The sequence below is a fragment of the Blastomyces dermatitidis genome, assembly GCF_000003525.1.
Source record: "Blastomyces dermatitidis ER-3 genomic scaffold supercont1.9, whole genome shotgun sequence".
Lineage (NCBI taxonomy): Eukaryota > Fungi > Ascomycota > Eurotiomycetes > Onygenales > Ajellomycetaceae > Blastomyces > Blastomyces dermatitidis.
In genome coordinates, this window is record NW_025544782.1 from 2,091,332 (window position 1) to 2,104,353 (window position 13,022).

At 47.7% G+C, this 13,022-nt stretch overlaps 4 protein-coding genes and 1 non-coding gene across 6 annotated transcripts; 2 read left to right on the forward strand and 3 right to left on the reverse strand.

Moving 5' to 3' along the window:
• Nucleotides 1-65: 65 nt before the first annotated feature.
• Nucleotides 66-4,926, reverse strand: BDCG_07696 (BUB protein kinase). The gene is made up of 3 exons (XM_045423484.1): nt 3,726-4,926; nt 3,123-3,651; nt 66-3,037 (listed from the first exon to the last, which is right to left on the reverse strand). Exons 2-3 carry the CDS (start codon nt 3,625-3,627, stop codon nt 612-614), a joined length of 2,931 nt encoding a protein of 976 aa, XP_045278873.1. The 5' UTR covers nt 3,628-3,651; nt 3,726-4,926; the 3' UTR covers nt 66-611.
• Nucleotides 4,927-5,018: 92 nt separating this feature from the next.
• BDCG_07698 lies at nt 5,019-12,686 on the forward strand. Of its 2 annotated transcripts, XM_045423487.1 has the most exons (6): nt 5,019-6,985; nt 7,081-7,117; nt 7,201-7,320; nt 7,389-7,523; nt 7,604-10,932; nt 11,063-12,686. In XM_045423487.1, exons 1-5 carry the CDS (start codon nt 6,493-6,495, stop codon nt 8,541-8,543), a joined length of 1,725 nt encoding a protein of 574 aa, XP_045282259.1. In that variant the 5' UTR covers nt 5,019-6,492; the 3' UTR covers nt 8,544-10,932; nt 11,063-12,686. The 2 variants fall into 2 exon arrangements, with proteins under 2 accessions (XP_045282259.1, XP_045278875.1); XM_045423486.1 differs by having other exon boundaries at nt 7,604-12,686.
• BDCG_07697 (uncharacterized protein) lies at nt 5,169-5,672 on the reverse strand (the record flags this gene model as incomplete). The annotated part of the gene is made up of 2 exons (XM_045423485.1): nt 5,407-5,672; nt 5,169-5,283 (listed from the first exon to the last, which is right to left on the reverse strand). Exons 1-2 carry the CDS (start codon nt 5,622-5,624, stop codon nt 5,169-5,171), a joined length of 333 nt encoding a protein of 110 aa, XP_045278874.1. The 5' UTR covers nt 5,625-5,672.
• BDCG_07699 (DNA polymerase phi subunit) lies at nt 8,730-12,621 on the reverse strand. Its single transcript, XM_045423488.1, has 5 exons — nt 12,090-12,621; nt 11,416-12,019; nt 10,542-11,362; nt 10,163-10,474; nt 8,730-10,093 (listed from the first exon to the last, which is right to left on the reverse strand). Exons 1-5 carry the CDS (start codon nt 12,465-12,467, stop codon nt 9,203-9,205), a joined length of 3,006 nt encoding a protein of 1,001 aa, XP_045278876.1. The 5' UTR covers nt 12,468-12,621; the 3' UTR covers nt 8,730-9,202.
• Nucleotides 12,687-12,748: 62 nt separating the features above from the next.
• BDCG_17616 lies at nt 12,749-12,822 on the forward strand. Its single transcript has one exon. It is a non-coding gene; the product is annotated as a tRNA-Asn (tRNA).
• Nucleotides 12,823-13,022: the final 200 nt, after the last annotated feature.

The following is a 13,022-nucleotide window of genomic DNA, read 5'->3' on the forward strand; positions in this document are numbered from 1 at the left end:
TTTATTTATTTATTTATTTACAGGAAATAGAAGACAGGAAAATGAAGAAGAAGAGGGGGGGGGGGGGGGGGGGGGGATTCTAGGAATGCCAGCGTGTGCCACTCACTACCCACCACCACCCCCTCTCAACTCATTCTCGCGGGAGCAGTTTTGTAGTATGTACTATACAATGTGTACATGTAGAGCACATACACAGGGTGGTCAAGTAACACACAGAAGATGGGGAAAACCCCCGGGGAAGTGATTGTTTGTTGTTGTTGGGGGTGGTTGTAGGAGTGTAAAAATAAGCAAATAAGAGTTTCGGTTGAGTTATAGATTTGAAGGAAGCGGGAGGGAGGAGCCCGAGTCCGGACACGAGAAACGATAACCCGGAGGAGACGACAGGATCGAGATCAGATCACAGGCTGGCTGGTGAACAAAGGAAACAAAGCACAGCACGGCCACGAGCTGCTCTTCTGTCATCGTTGCTGGGAGTTTGACCGAAAAAAAAAAACCAAACTAAAAAAAAGACGGCTCCAAGGTTCCACGCACGGTAGATCGTCTAGGCCAGCCAGGTACAGAAGCTTACTCCCAGACAGATCCTTGGAAGCATGGAAACCTTTGACCTCCGTCTACTTGGCAATCATCCTCTCCAGCTTCGCTAACTGGGCCTGTAACCCCTTCCTCTCCGCATTAGCCACAAGCCAACCCTCCATCTTCTCCCGAATATACCTCATCGAATTAAGAACCGGCAGCGTAGGGCCAGTGTGACCACCACCATCCTCCGCATCGATATCCGAGCTTGGCGGCGAGGGAATCCCTTTCTCCATCTGCACCCACTTATCGCCTTGGGGATTTAGACATAAATCAAAGGTCTCAGCCCAGATCTCCCGCTCCCAGTATCGCTTCAGAGACTCCTTGATTCGATATGCCTTTTTGGCTCCGAGACCCGTTCTCCCGGCGTCGGACATGCCTAGTCCAAAGTCACCATCTCCTGACCTGCGGCTGCCAGTACTTCCATTCTCCCCACCCGAGGCTCGACTAGAAGTAGCAGGTGCAACCTCCATGTACTTGCCGAACAATAGAATATGAATGACACCTGCGAGCCCGTACATATCGACCTGGTACGTCCAGGGCCGGCATTCCCGCATCTCGGAACACTCGTGTGCACCGATTTTCCAATCAGCAATAAACTGCACGTTTTTTGGGAAGACCTGCATGTCAACGCCACGGCCAAAGTCAATCAAGGTTAGCCCCTTATTTCTCCAGCCACCTGCGCCTGTCGGGGAATAACCCGCCTGGGCGTCCAAATCGGACTCGTCAGCTAGGCGGGACACAGGGGAATTGAAACGTTCGTCTAATCTGATAAGGCAGTTGTCCGCTTTCAGATCGCCGTGGAGAATACCGCAGGCATGTAGGGCTTCTATGGTACGGAATAATTCCACAGCGAAAAACATAACAACAATCTCATCGAGCCCTTGTTCCGTTGGCACAGGGGAGTTATTGTTGACAGCGTTAATAAGGTCAATCACCGTCCCTTGGTTTTGGTAATCTTCCACAAGATAACCCTCGTCTTTGAAGATATGCATCTCATGTGCTTGTATGATGCTGTCCGTAACCCGTCTATAGGTGGGAGATGAACCGATGCGTGCATGCGCGATTCGGAGCATATAAAACTCCCAAGCAGAAGGTGATTCCGACTCCACCTTGATTGCCTCCAAGCCTCGTCGTTCAGCATCCCGTCGAGACTTAAAGGGGCTCACACTCGCAGAAATTCGACTATGATTATTCGCAGTTATGGTACCATTTTCTTTCTCAGAATCCGAAGTGAGAGTGTCTGGCGAATCAACGCTTTCAACCAGGTATACAGGAGCGAAGCCACCTTCCCCTAGCTCCTGATTGATAGCGTAGCTCCGGTTTGCCCCTGTAAAACAGAGAACCGGCGGTGTTAGAGCTGGGCGGTCGGCTCCGCTACCCTTAGGCTGTTTCGAGACACTTTTGATGTATTTGCGAATATCGGAAGCGCGGCCTGCTCTTTGGCTTCCATGATCATAGTAACCCGGATATGTGTGAAGAGACGGGTAGATATTCTTGAGGATCTTCTCTCTAATTTCCGGGTCGATCGGATTGCATTGGGATTCTTCGATGATAAGCTGCGATTTGTGTGGGTACTTGGCCTTCTTTGGTGAACGTTTCATCTTTTTCGCGAGGCGGCTCGGAGAACTCTCCTCAGGCAAGGACGAAAAGACGGTGTCGTTCGACTGGGTAAACTCATGGAATGGGCTACTCAAGAGCAGGTCATCCATCTCTGGGATCATAGGGGTTGAGGGCACCGCTTTTCTCGAGGGAGTCTTCGTATTCGCAAACATTTTGCCTTTGAATGTTGTCGATCCAAGTGATGACTCCGTCATTTCCACAATTGGGGTCATAAATGGCAGTCTGTTCTGGGCCACTATCGTAGCGTCGCGGTAAGGGCCTAAAGGGGCATTGTAATCTTCTGGAGGAACAGGCACAAATCTACTTTTGGTTTGAGACATTCCGGCTGCTGGAGTGGACATGTCGTTCATGGCAGGGTTCGTTAAAGAGGAATCATGATGAGTTATGCCTGTTAAGGATTCAATATCTAGAGTGTGTGGTTGTGTTATATCTTGGCCTTGTCCATTGCTTCCTTCAGGGTAGAGACTTGGGACATGTCGACTGGCAGTGAATTCTGTCCAATCACCTACACCAATACTTTCAGCATGCGTCTCATCCTGCTCGAAATGACTGTCCTGTCTTGTCTTTCGGAAGCCAGTTGTCTCGTCCTCTCCAACCTCGCTGGTTGTTCCGGATATCCTGCCTGTACATGTGCTCTCCCCGGCACTCGTGTAGTCATCGTCCTCATAGTCGCTCCCACAAAGGCTCTCTGCAAGATCCCTTTGCCTTTCTGATTTAAGCGGCTGGTTGAAAATACTGTATATTTCATCTGTGGCAGCTCGAGTATGGAACGTCATGGTGGGTTCTGACGCATTTCTGCGTTTTAGTTTGGGGCCAGTCGGCGATTCCAGGTTGGTTTTGACTGTATTTTGTGATCAGTTCATCCGCATATGTTAAGAAAACACAACTATTTTAAACTATGAAAGGAATAACACAACAAAACGTACCTGTTTGCGTCTCCCCTTTAATTTCGCGAACTTTTAGACGTCTCGATTTCGATCCTTTCCCATCACGGTTAACTTCCACACCTTGGGGGTCCCCTGGTTGCGGGGACTGTTCATGTATTACAAGCTTGTCCTTCAATTGTGTTGACATGTTCTTAGCCATTCCATCTTCTCCATGCCCGTAGGTAGGCGGATCTCTGTATGGGACATTGGCAGATATCTCCTTCAACGGCTCTATTTCTTGCTTCGACCAATCTTTGTCCATCCATCCCCGGCTGAATGCTCGTAGCTCTTCAAGACTCATTTCAACGAGCGGATTTTCGGGGTCAGGGTATATAGCTTCAAGGTTGACATACACTCGTTCAACTTTACCAGTTCTGGGATTGGTTGATTCCTTCTCATTGCGAGGAAGCGGTATATTGTTTACTATTATTGCTTGTGGGTGTCCTGATAAGGACGGTGATGTAAATGTCTGAAATACACAGAAAAAACCGAAGAAAAACGCCATAGGTTTACATATCAGAAATTAGTCCTGTGGTCGTAAATATGGGACATCAGATATGCGTTTGAGTAATGGGGAATTCAAAAAAAAAATACGTGACTTACCTTATCCTTAAACACCGTCATCTTTGGTCCTGTTCCAACCCGCTTTCCTGCTTTCAAAGTTTCTCCTACCCAAGGCTTCACCTCCACTGTATTCTCCTTCCTGCGATCTTGAAGTGACCCGATACTCTCCCAACCTTTGGTTTCACTACCGGCCAGCGGTTTTCCACCATCCTGCGCGCTGTCAGCGTCAGAGAAAATCGTCATCTTTGGCTTCCCCGATCTCTTTGCTGTCGGCCCTCTGGCAACTGTTGGCGCTGGGGCTTGGGGATCAACAGGAGACGGCGTAGCAGAAGAGAAGGGGTCAATTTTCGCTGCCAACGCTGGCCTCACTTTGGGCAAGGCAGGTGAAGATGGTCCGTCCGAGGCCCTTGGTTGCTGTTCAAGACGGGCTCGAAATTCACTGAATTTTCGTAGCAATCGTTCAGTAGGCCGCGCCTCTCGCTGTAGCCCTAGTTGATAAACCTCCTTCGCCTGGGTAAACCTCCCAGCGCCTTCTAACCAGGAAGCAAACTCTTCGTAAAATAAGGCAAGTCCCTCTCCAATACCGTGTCGTGCCATAAATGCAAATGTCTCGCGTGGTGCGTCGGAGAAAAGTCGAATATAATGTAGCCAAAGCCTTAGATATCGTGGGTCATTCTTATAATGGGCGGACGGCAAGAATGCCTTTGTTGCCCGCTCTAGTAGCGGTAAAAGGCCAGACTGTGGCGTAGCCTGTGCTGATGGGTATGCATCCAAAGTCCACTTGACGTAGCGGTCATATATATCTAGCGGATCGTCAGATTCTGCGATAGATTGAAGCTCGAGTTCGTATTCTCTCCGGATTGCGTCGTTGAAAGTTCTCGTCTCGTTCAATCCCGGTGACGACGTAGCGCCGCCACCAGGGCCGCCGGAAAGAACTGCAGCAAGCGCCCTCGCTGACCGTCCACCTGGGAGGGATTGAACATTTTCCTTTTGTGCCTCAATTAAGTCGAAGTCGATCAAATCCCCCGGCGCCATTGTGGATTTGGGGCGGTAATGGGAGCAACTGGGCGGTCATGCAAGGTCAAGAATACAAGGAAAGTGAGGAACCTGATCGTTAGTATGGCATTCGTTGAACTAGAGGGGTCAAATGGCGAGGAGCTGTCTGTTGGATGTCGAAAACTATCTTCTCGACCGTTTTTTTTTGCTGGGTGTTGTTGATTCGTCAACAAATGATTGTCGACCGCTGTTGCCGTGGTAACAGCCACGTGAACACAATGAGTCAGTTCTTAGCTAATCATTTCGCTCCGGAGCTTCACATCAAAATGTTTCCAGAGTCCATATGGCAGTACACAGGGTCACTGTCGCCGTCCACTTTCGAAGAAACACTTCAACTTTGCCTTCTAGAAGAGTGAAGTTCCAGCAATACTAATAGTTTTGTGTGTGCCAACATACCTCCATCTGTTAAAAATGGCAGCATCCCATCTAGCCGGGTTGGAAAGCTTGGCAATAACGCACACCTACTCTGTACATCAACGGTGACAGCCCCGACGTCGCCGTGATGCTCATTCGCGATCTGTTTGGCTGGACCTTCCCAAACCTGCGCATATTAGCCGACTACTATGCGCGCGAGGCCAATGTAACTGTATAGTATACCTACCCGACTTCTTCGGGGGGGTTATATTGTCATTCGAGAACATCACTACTGGCAAGTTTGACTTACTCAACCTCCCGAACCTCATGAAACAAAACGGTCGCGATATACGTGAACCCGAAATCTTCGAGTGCGCCAGGGCCCTGCGTCAGACATATGAGAAGGTTGGCGCCATAGGCTTCTGCTAGGGGGTGGGCCTTTTTCAGACTGGGGGCGAAGGAATACCAACCACCCCTTGTCGACTGTATCTTGATAGGGCATCCAACGTTTCTGACCAAACAGGGCATCGACGAGGTGGTGGTTCCCGTGCAGATTCTGGCTCCTGAAACTGATCACCTGTATCCACCCGAACTCAAAACGTATGCACAGTACGTTTGAGACGATCCAGAAACTGGGCTTGGCAAGCCCTTAGATTATCGGCATTTCCCAGGCGTGGAGCATGCCAGTGCTTGCTTCGTTCGCGGTGATGATAGGCATCGAGGGGAACGTGAAGCGATGACGAGCTAAGAATGCGGCTGTTGGCTGGTTTAAACAGTGTTTATTCGAGTCGTAAGGATGGGATATACCGGGTCCTTTTGATCCCTACTTTGTCTGATTTATGGATGTTGACCACCCGTACACGATCCTTGTCATGAATACGGTGTCTACGGCTGGATATATCTTGATATCGGAATTGCCAAGTGACAATAAGTTGGCTTTTCTTTTTCACTATGCTATATTTGCTACCAGTTGGATATAACACGATGCAATTGAGTACATTTGAAATATTTTAACCCACATTATTCTTATATGCAATTTTGCTGTTCAACCCGTTGTAGGAGACATCCAATGCGTCATTTCTTTCACAGAATTAATGGAGGTATTCAACTCTGCTAGTCTGGAAGAAACAATTTGCTCGGTCCGAGTGCCCAGGGATCAAACTTGCCTATTGTGGCTAGCGTTGGCACGTCCCTAACCCTAGCTCGGTAGCTTGAGTAGCTCCGAGGTCGCGTTATCAAATCTTCGTTCTGCCCATTCTAACATAAAACCTCCTGAGATTTCAGTCCTGGACTCCCACAAATTGTTTCAACTACGGGACCGGAGACGCTCCTTCATATGACTCTGTAATAGTGTCAAGAAATTTCCCCCACCCTAGTCCACCTCAAAAACGTAGTAATGGCGACTCGCGCCACCCGCCGCAGCTCTCGCCTTGCTCCGAACACCACTCCGACGAAGCAATCCCCAAAGACGCAAGAATCAATTAACCGTCCTGTCAGTTCCCCAAAGCTTACATCGAAACGTTCTGAACCTACACCATCGAGTAATAAAATCGATAATAAAATCAACGGCGCCCTCGGGGTAGAGCCATATAACGGAGCTGACGACGACTACGCCGTTGTGGGAACTGTGGAAATAGAACATACGAAAGAGGTTATGGTAAAGCAAGAGACAGTTGAAATTTCAAAACGAGGTACGAAAAGAAAGGCGACAGTATCAAAGTCCCAACAGTACTCTAGTGAGGAGGAACAGGAAGTCGAAGTAAAAACCCGGAAGGAAGAGCGGACGAAAAGGACAAAAGTAAAGGAGGTCACTATAGAAATGAAGCCCCTGGCGCCTCGAACTGCGAATCTGCGGATGTTTGTCGGAGCGCATATTAGCGCTGCGAAAGGTGTGTATTGCGTTCATACAGATATATATTCCCCACCACATCTATATCGCTACTCTATAGCAATATATGTCAATCAAAGCTAATACTTGCTGTAGGAGTCCATAACGCAGTCACAAACAGTGTTCACATCGGGTTAGTATTTTGTGCGGAAAATGCCGTATCCATTCCCCGGTTTTATAGCTGAAATCAGGTCTTTTTTTTCTAACCTGAGGTAGGGGAAATGCCTTTGCCCTGTTTCTAAAATCACAGAGAAAATGGGAGAACCCGCCATTACAAAACGAGCATCGAGACCAATTTCGGCAACTTTGCTCAGATTATTCCTATGATGCTTCGAAGTAAGCCACCATTTGACCTCAACCCTTCCAAGGGAAAGCACCTACTATGTAAGCTAATTCAGATCCAGATATGTTCTTCCTCATGGCTCGTATTTGGTGAATCTGGCGCAAGAAGACCCGACAAAAGCGAAGCAGGCATACGATTCCTTTCTTGATGATCTGAAACGTTGTGAAGAACTTGGTATCAAGCTTTATAATTTCCAGTACGTTTCAGTCCAGGATCTAGTCCCCATACATGCAAAGCATTCCATGGAATAGGTAATAATTGATTCATTACAAACAGCCCGGGAGCAACCAACCAGACTACCCTTGAGTCTTCATTATCTCGATTGGCACAAGCTCTCATCTCTGCTCTCAAAGCTACGACAACAGTTGTTCCAGTTCTCGAAACAATGTGCGGCCATGGAACCACAATAGGAGGCTCACTATCGCATTTCAAAGCACTTCTTGCCCTCATTCCAGATACCTACCGCTCTCGCATTGGGATATGCGTGGACACATGCCACAGTTTTGCGGCCGGGTACGACCTCCGTAGCCCTAGTAGCTGGAATAATTTCATGGAAGAATTCGATAAAGAAATAGGCCTGCAATACCTACGAGCTTTCCATTTGAATGACTCCAAAACGCCACTGGGTAGCCGACGAGATTTACACGCGAATATAGGAACAGGATTTCTGGGTCTGAGGGCATTTCATAACTTGATGAATGACAAGAGACTAGAAGGCATCCCGATGATATTAGAAACTCCCATTGACCGACCTGCGAAATCGGACGCAGAGACGGCAACTGGACAACCGGACGACGAATACGGAGTGTGTAAGGACGATCATTCAACCGAAACAACTACCAAGAAGAAAAATAGCCGTACCAAGAAGGGGCCAGCTAAGAAAGCAAAACCTGGTAAGCCGGTTATGATTGAGGATAAATCCATATGGGCGAAGGAGATAAAACTTCTCGAGTCGCTTATTGGAATGGACACTGAGAGCGAGGAATTTCTCAGACTGGAGGCGGAATTGGCAGAGCAGGGGAAAGAGGAAAGAGAGAAACATCAAGCGATGTGTGACAAGAAGCGGGATAAGGAGGGAAAACAGAAGGATCTACGAGATATGTTTGCTGTCAATGGAAAGGCGAAGGGGAAGGGGAAAGCGAAAGTGAAAGCTAGTCCTACTAGTGTGGGTAAAAGGAAGAAGGCCGAAGAGGAGAGCACTGATGACTCCGACTAAGTGAATATTTTTTCGTAAATTCGGGGAGGGGCGTGCTCCAATTTTTGATGTCAAGATCCCTTTCATTTTTCCGATATATTTGGATCGTGGCCCTTGGTTATCCTTTCCCACCAAACTTCTCTCTCTCCTTATGTTTTGGGGGCCCAATTGGTTAGCGCTTTCGCCTGTGGGAAGTTTTAGCCTTCCCGGGGGGGGGGGGGGGGCGGTTTGATGGTTTTGACTCTCACCCACCCCCTTTTTTATTTTTTGATGTCATGTTCTGGCTGCTTTCTTCCGTTGTGGAGAATAATAGAATCTATTCAGAGGTAACTAGGGGAAATATTTAATTGAAGGCGCAGGTTAAGGTGAAGTTCAACCAACGCTTGAGATATTGCCGGGTATATTCAAGTCAAGTCTTGTCTTTGGAAGGGTGTTCGGTATAAAATTATGGGGCAGGATTGGGACAAATGTATTTCGAGTGGAATTGAGTTTTCGGGGGGTGCAAAGTTCAATATGACAGGAAACAGGAAATCTACTCGATATTAGAAACGGAAGCAAGAAAGGCGGTAGATGAAACAATGCAAGGCGAGTAGCCACCGGGAAAACAGAATGGATACGGAGAGGCTAAGATATATGCCTTCCCTCCTCCGGCATTCATTATGGATCCAACCGACCGGCTCCTACTCCTTCATCTGCTTGCTCGCAGAAACACACCAGTTATTCCAATCCGAGAAGAACGACGGCTGGACATGACACTTCTTGCTGGTAAGCTGCTTCTTGCGCGTCTCGGCATAAATATCGACAATACCGGACAAACTCTCCTTATCATGTGCCACAAGAATCTTCACCAGCAGCAAACTCGCCTGGCTACAGGACGACGCGTGAGCAGCCGGCGCGCTATGCGTAGCTTCCTGATGCACAGCTTTCAATAGCTCCCAGACCGGCTCCGCAGATTCAATGGAGGGGATGCTAGCCGCTCCCTTGCATTGTTTCGTATATTCTCTGAGCACATTGCTGGCGCGAGCAGCGATCTGTTTGGTCCTTGACTTGCGGCTGAGTTGTAATAGCGGCATAAGAAGGTCCAGGGCGAGGATGTTGGAATGGCACTTCTTCACATAAATTTCGAGCAGGTCGAGCACGCGGTTTTTGAAATTCAGCATGGTCTCCTTTGCGTCTTTTTGCTCTTTCTTTTTGCTGTAGACTTGTTTACGGGCGCGGAAGACTTTTGCGATTTGGTCGTCGAGGGCTTCCATTTCGTCGTCATCCATGGAGGCATCCTCAGAGTCAGAGGTGGCATCAATGTCCTTGTCGGCTCGGTGGGTACCTAATGCTGAAGCAAGCTTCGCTTCGAAGGCCTGCAGTTCATCATCGTCTTCCTCTTCCGACTCTTCTGATTCGTCCTCGCTGTCGTCCTCGGAGGCCTGGCTGATTACTTCAACATCATCCTCGTCTTCGTCATCATCATCATCATCATCGGAGTTTTGAGCATCAACCATTTCTATATCACTGCCAACTTCTTGACTCTCAAACATTTCCTCTTGGCCAGCGAGCGTGTCCTTAGCTTCAAGCACCTTTTTGGGAAAAGAGAGTCAGCATATGTCAAGTATATCAAAAAGCAAATAGAATGGGGACAAGCATACATCAATCAAAGATTGAAGACCAGTCGCAGTAACCTGATCCGCAAAAGCGCCAAACACTTGTTCACTCATCCGACGGAATAGTTGCGATTGTTTCGACGAGAAGCTGAGGAGGATTTCCACGAGCGCATCTGACGCCTCGTTTGCCTCGTCACGCTCTGCCTTGTGACCGAGAAATTTAGAGTAACAGAATTTTAGCTCGTCAAGCATCGAAACAGCGTCGGCATCCCCATTATACACCTGCAATATCGTCATCGAGTACAGGAGTTTGAAAGCCTGGATACTAGATCCTTCCTTTTTCTCGGCGCGTTTTTCCTTTTTTGGGGTCGGTAAAGTTAGCCAGAATATATCAAACGAGGAGGGTTGATGTACTGTTTTCTACCTTAGAAGTAAGCTTCTTTAACGTTTTGAAAGCCGCCGCAACAGATCCCTTAATGTCTTCACCCATTTCAATGACAAATTTGCCCCAGTCCCCATCCACATCCATTTCATGGATCTTGCGAACCACGGCGTAAGGGATGGCAGCTGGGCTTTTCCGGCCACTGATGACGATATTCAGACATGACATCAGTCTATTACGAAACAATTCCTGGGTGGCTTCCATGACAGGAGGTTCTGCTGGCGTTTGTTTGCTTTTGGCGTTTTCGTTAGATATAAAATAAGCAAAGCGAGCCAAGAGGAGCAAAACACTCTCGATTGACGACTGTAGCTCGTCCGAAACAGTGGCGTTAATGGCAGCCGCTTGTGTCCTCACAACCGAGAGTAAATATGCTGTGAGTTGTTGGCGAGTCGACGCGGCAGCTTTTACATCTTCCATGCCGGGTCTCGCAATCATACTTTCAAATAACGGGATAATCTCCTTCAAAGTATCCGCACTGACCGCAGAAATCATCTTTTCAACAGTCTTGGTCTTCGTAATGTGGTCAAAGTTTACCGCACCAGTCGGGCCCATTAGTCCGTTAATAGCGGCCACAATAAACTCCGGCTCTCTCGCTACACGCGCCTGGACGGATTTCAGTGCTTTGGCAGCTATCCGGTGAAGATACCGATCTTCAACAGCTAGCTGATTCATGAAACACCGCATGAGGTTTTTGGTGAAGACTGTCTCAGCGAGATGTGGAGGAGCCTCGTTCATGCTCTTTATAAAAAGAAGGAAACCCCAGTATTTACGTTCCTCGGAGGACGCAGCCGCAAATAATCCTTCTACTCGACATTAGTGCAAATTCCAAAGTGCATGTTTAAAGGTTAAAACTTACTATCAACAACCTCAGTCCAAATATCAGTGAAACTAGCCTGAGTGGCTTTTGAATCCTTGGTCTTTGACGATCCGTTCTGTCCGGGTGGTTGTGTAGAGAGCTTTTGCAAGACAATTTCCCACGCAAAATGCAATTTTGGATTCCAGACTCCCGAATTCTGTGCTTTACCATTCTCCCTCCCAGGTTCAGATTGTGATTCGGACGTTTCTTTCATTATTTTCGCAAGGGAAGCCTTTTCCCGTACGTGTAGTGGACTACCATGCTGCCATACATCCTCAGGGAATTTCATTGTTGCAAAAAGATCTTTCGCCGCAATCCATATGGCGACACCTTCCGGGGTTTTAGCAAGGCCATTCTGACAGAGCGAATCCAATGCCGCCTCAGCATATTTAACATCAAATTTGTGAGTCTGAATTTCTCGTAAAGAACAGAAGACTATCCATCCGCACTCTTCACGAAGCCATGGTTTCTTCTTGGCTAGGTCAAATAAGGTATTGAGGATCTTAATCCATTCTTCGAACGGCACCTGGGACTGAAAGAGCACTGAAGATTTAATAAGAGCTTCCGCTCCAAAAAGTCGTCCAAAATGGTGATCTCTCTCCTCCTATCATCAAGGTTAGCAAGAACGAATGATTTCATATACTTGGGGATATCAATAAAAGAGCTAATCTTACCTGGCCTGATGCGGAACCTCCAGGATTTGACTGCGCTTCCCAAATCTCAATCGCTCTTGAGATATCCAAACTCGAAGATGGCAGATCTCTACGAGACGAGAAAAGTTGAGAAAGTGTTTCCGTCAAAGCAATTGAGAACCCGATTCTAGCGGCCTTTCGGCCGCTGCAGAGTCCACGAAATAAGCGTTGCAGTGTCTTTTCGATTTGCTCATCTGTAGGTTTCTGATCGGGAGTAAATCGAGACACAAGCCGCTGAGCAGCTTTTAATCTAATCTCGTCATTCTCGTTGGCTAGGTCTTCGTAGATTTCTACCAGCTTAACGTCCACGTTAACGGGTTCGCGACGTCTTTTTCTGGACGGAGGTGGAAAGGAAGCCATGCTTTTCTATCCCTGGTAAATATGAGGATAAGAATGCAGAATTACTCTCTATGAATGGCGGTCTCTTTCCTCCTTAATTGATATATGTCTTAAGGGCTATGAAGAATTTAGGTGTATATCTAAATTAGTTATTTTGACGAAATTTCAACCAAAAAATTATTTTGATGCTTGGACATATTCGGACTAGCGCCATCAGATAAAGCTTTCCCAAGAGTTTAGCATAAAAATCATGGCGTGACAAATAAAGAGGCTAATCGCCAGCGTCGCTTCCCCAGCGGCAAGTCTCTGTGGCGCAATTGGTTAGCGCGTTCGACTGTTAATCGAGAGGTTGGAAGTTCGAGCCTTCCCAGGGACGTTTATTTTCTTCTTCTTTTTTTTTTTTCCCTCCCTTGTGTGCGTTTCCTTCCCCTAAATGAGTAACTATTCCGGGCACACAGCCAGCGAAAACTCACCTCACACAAATGGTGAGAGCCATCCAAGAGGGAGAACGCTGATTCTTTTATTTTGGCTTTCAAAGCAAGGACGAGCAGCTGCCGCTTATCTGACGGATCAACA

Bases quoted from the DNA above. Each gene is read 5' to 3' on its own strand.
- BDCG_07698 (XM_045423486.1), top strand. From the start codon at position 6,493: ATGGCGACTCGCGCCACCCGCCGCAGCTCTCGCCTTGCTCCGAACACC. The intron at 6,986-7,080 runs GTGTGTATTGCG...TACTTGCTGTAG, and splicing joins GCATATTAGCGCTGCGAAAG to GAGTCCATAACGCAGTCACA. The intron at 7,321-7,388 runs GTAAGCCACCAT...ATTCAGATCCAG, and splicing joins TATTCCTATGATGCTTCGAA to ATATGTTCTTCCTCATGGCT.
- BDCG_07699 (XM_045423488.1), bottom strand. From the start codon at position 12,467: ATGGCTTCCTTTCCACCTCCGTCCAGAAAAAGACGTCGCGAACCCGTT. The intron at 12,020-12,089 runs GTAAGATTAGCT...CCTTGATGATAG, and splicing joins GAGGTTCCGCATCAGGCCAG to GAGGAGAGAGATCACCATTT. The intron at 10,094-10,162 runs GTATGCTTGTCC...TTTCCCAAAAAG, and splicing joins GTCTTCAATCTTTGATTGAT to GTGCTTGAAGCTAAGGACAC.
- BDCG_07696 (XM_045423484.1), bottom strand. From the start codon at position 3,627: ATGGCGTTTTTCTTCGGTTTTTTCTGTGTATTTCAGACATTTACATCA. The intron at 3,038-3,122 runs GTACGTTTTGTT...CACAAAATACAG, and splicing joins TAAAGGGGAGACGCAAACAG to TCAAAACCAACCTGGAATCG.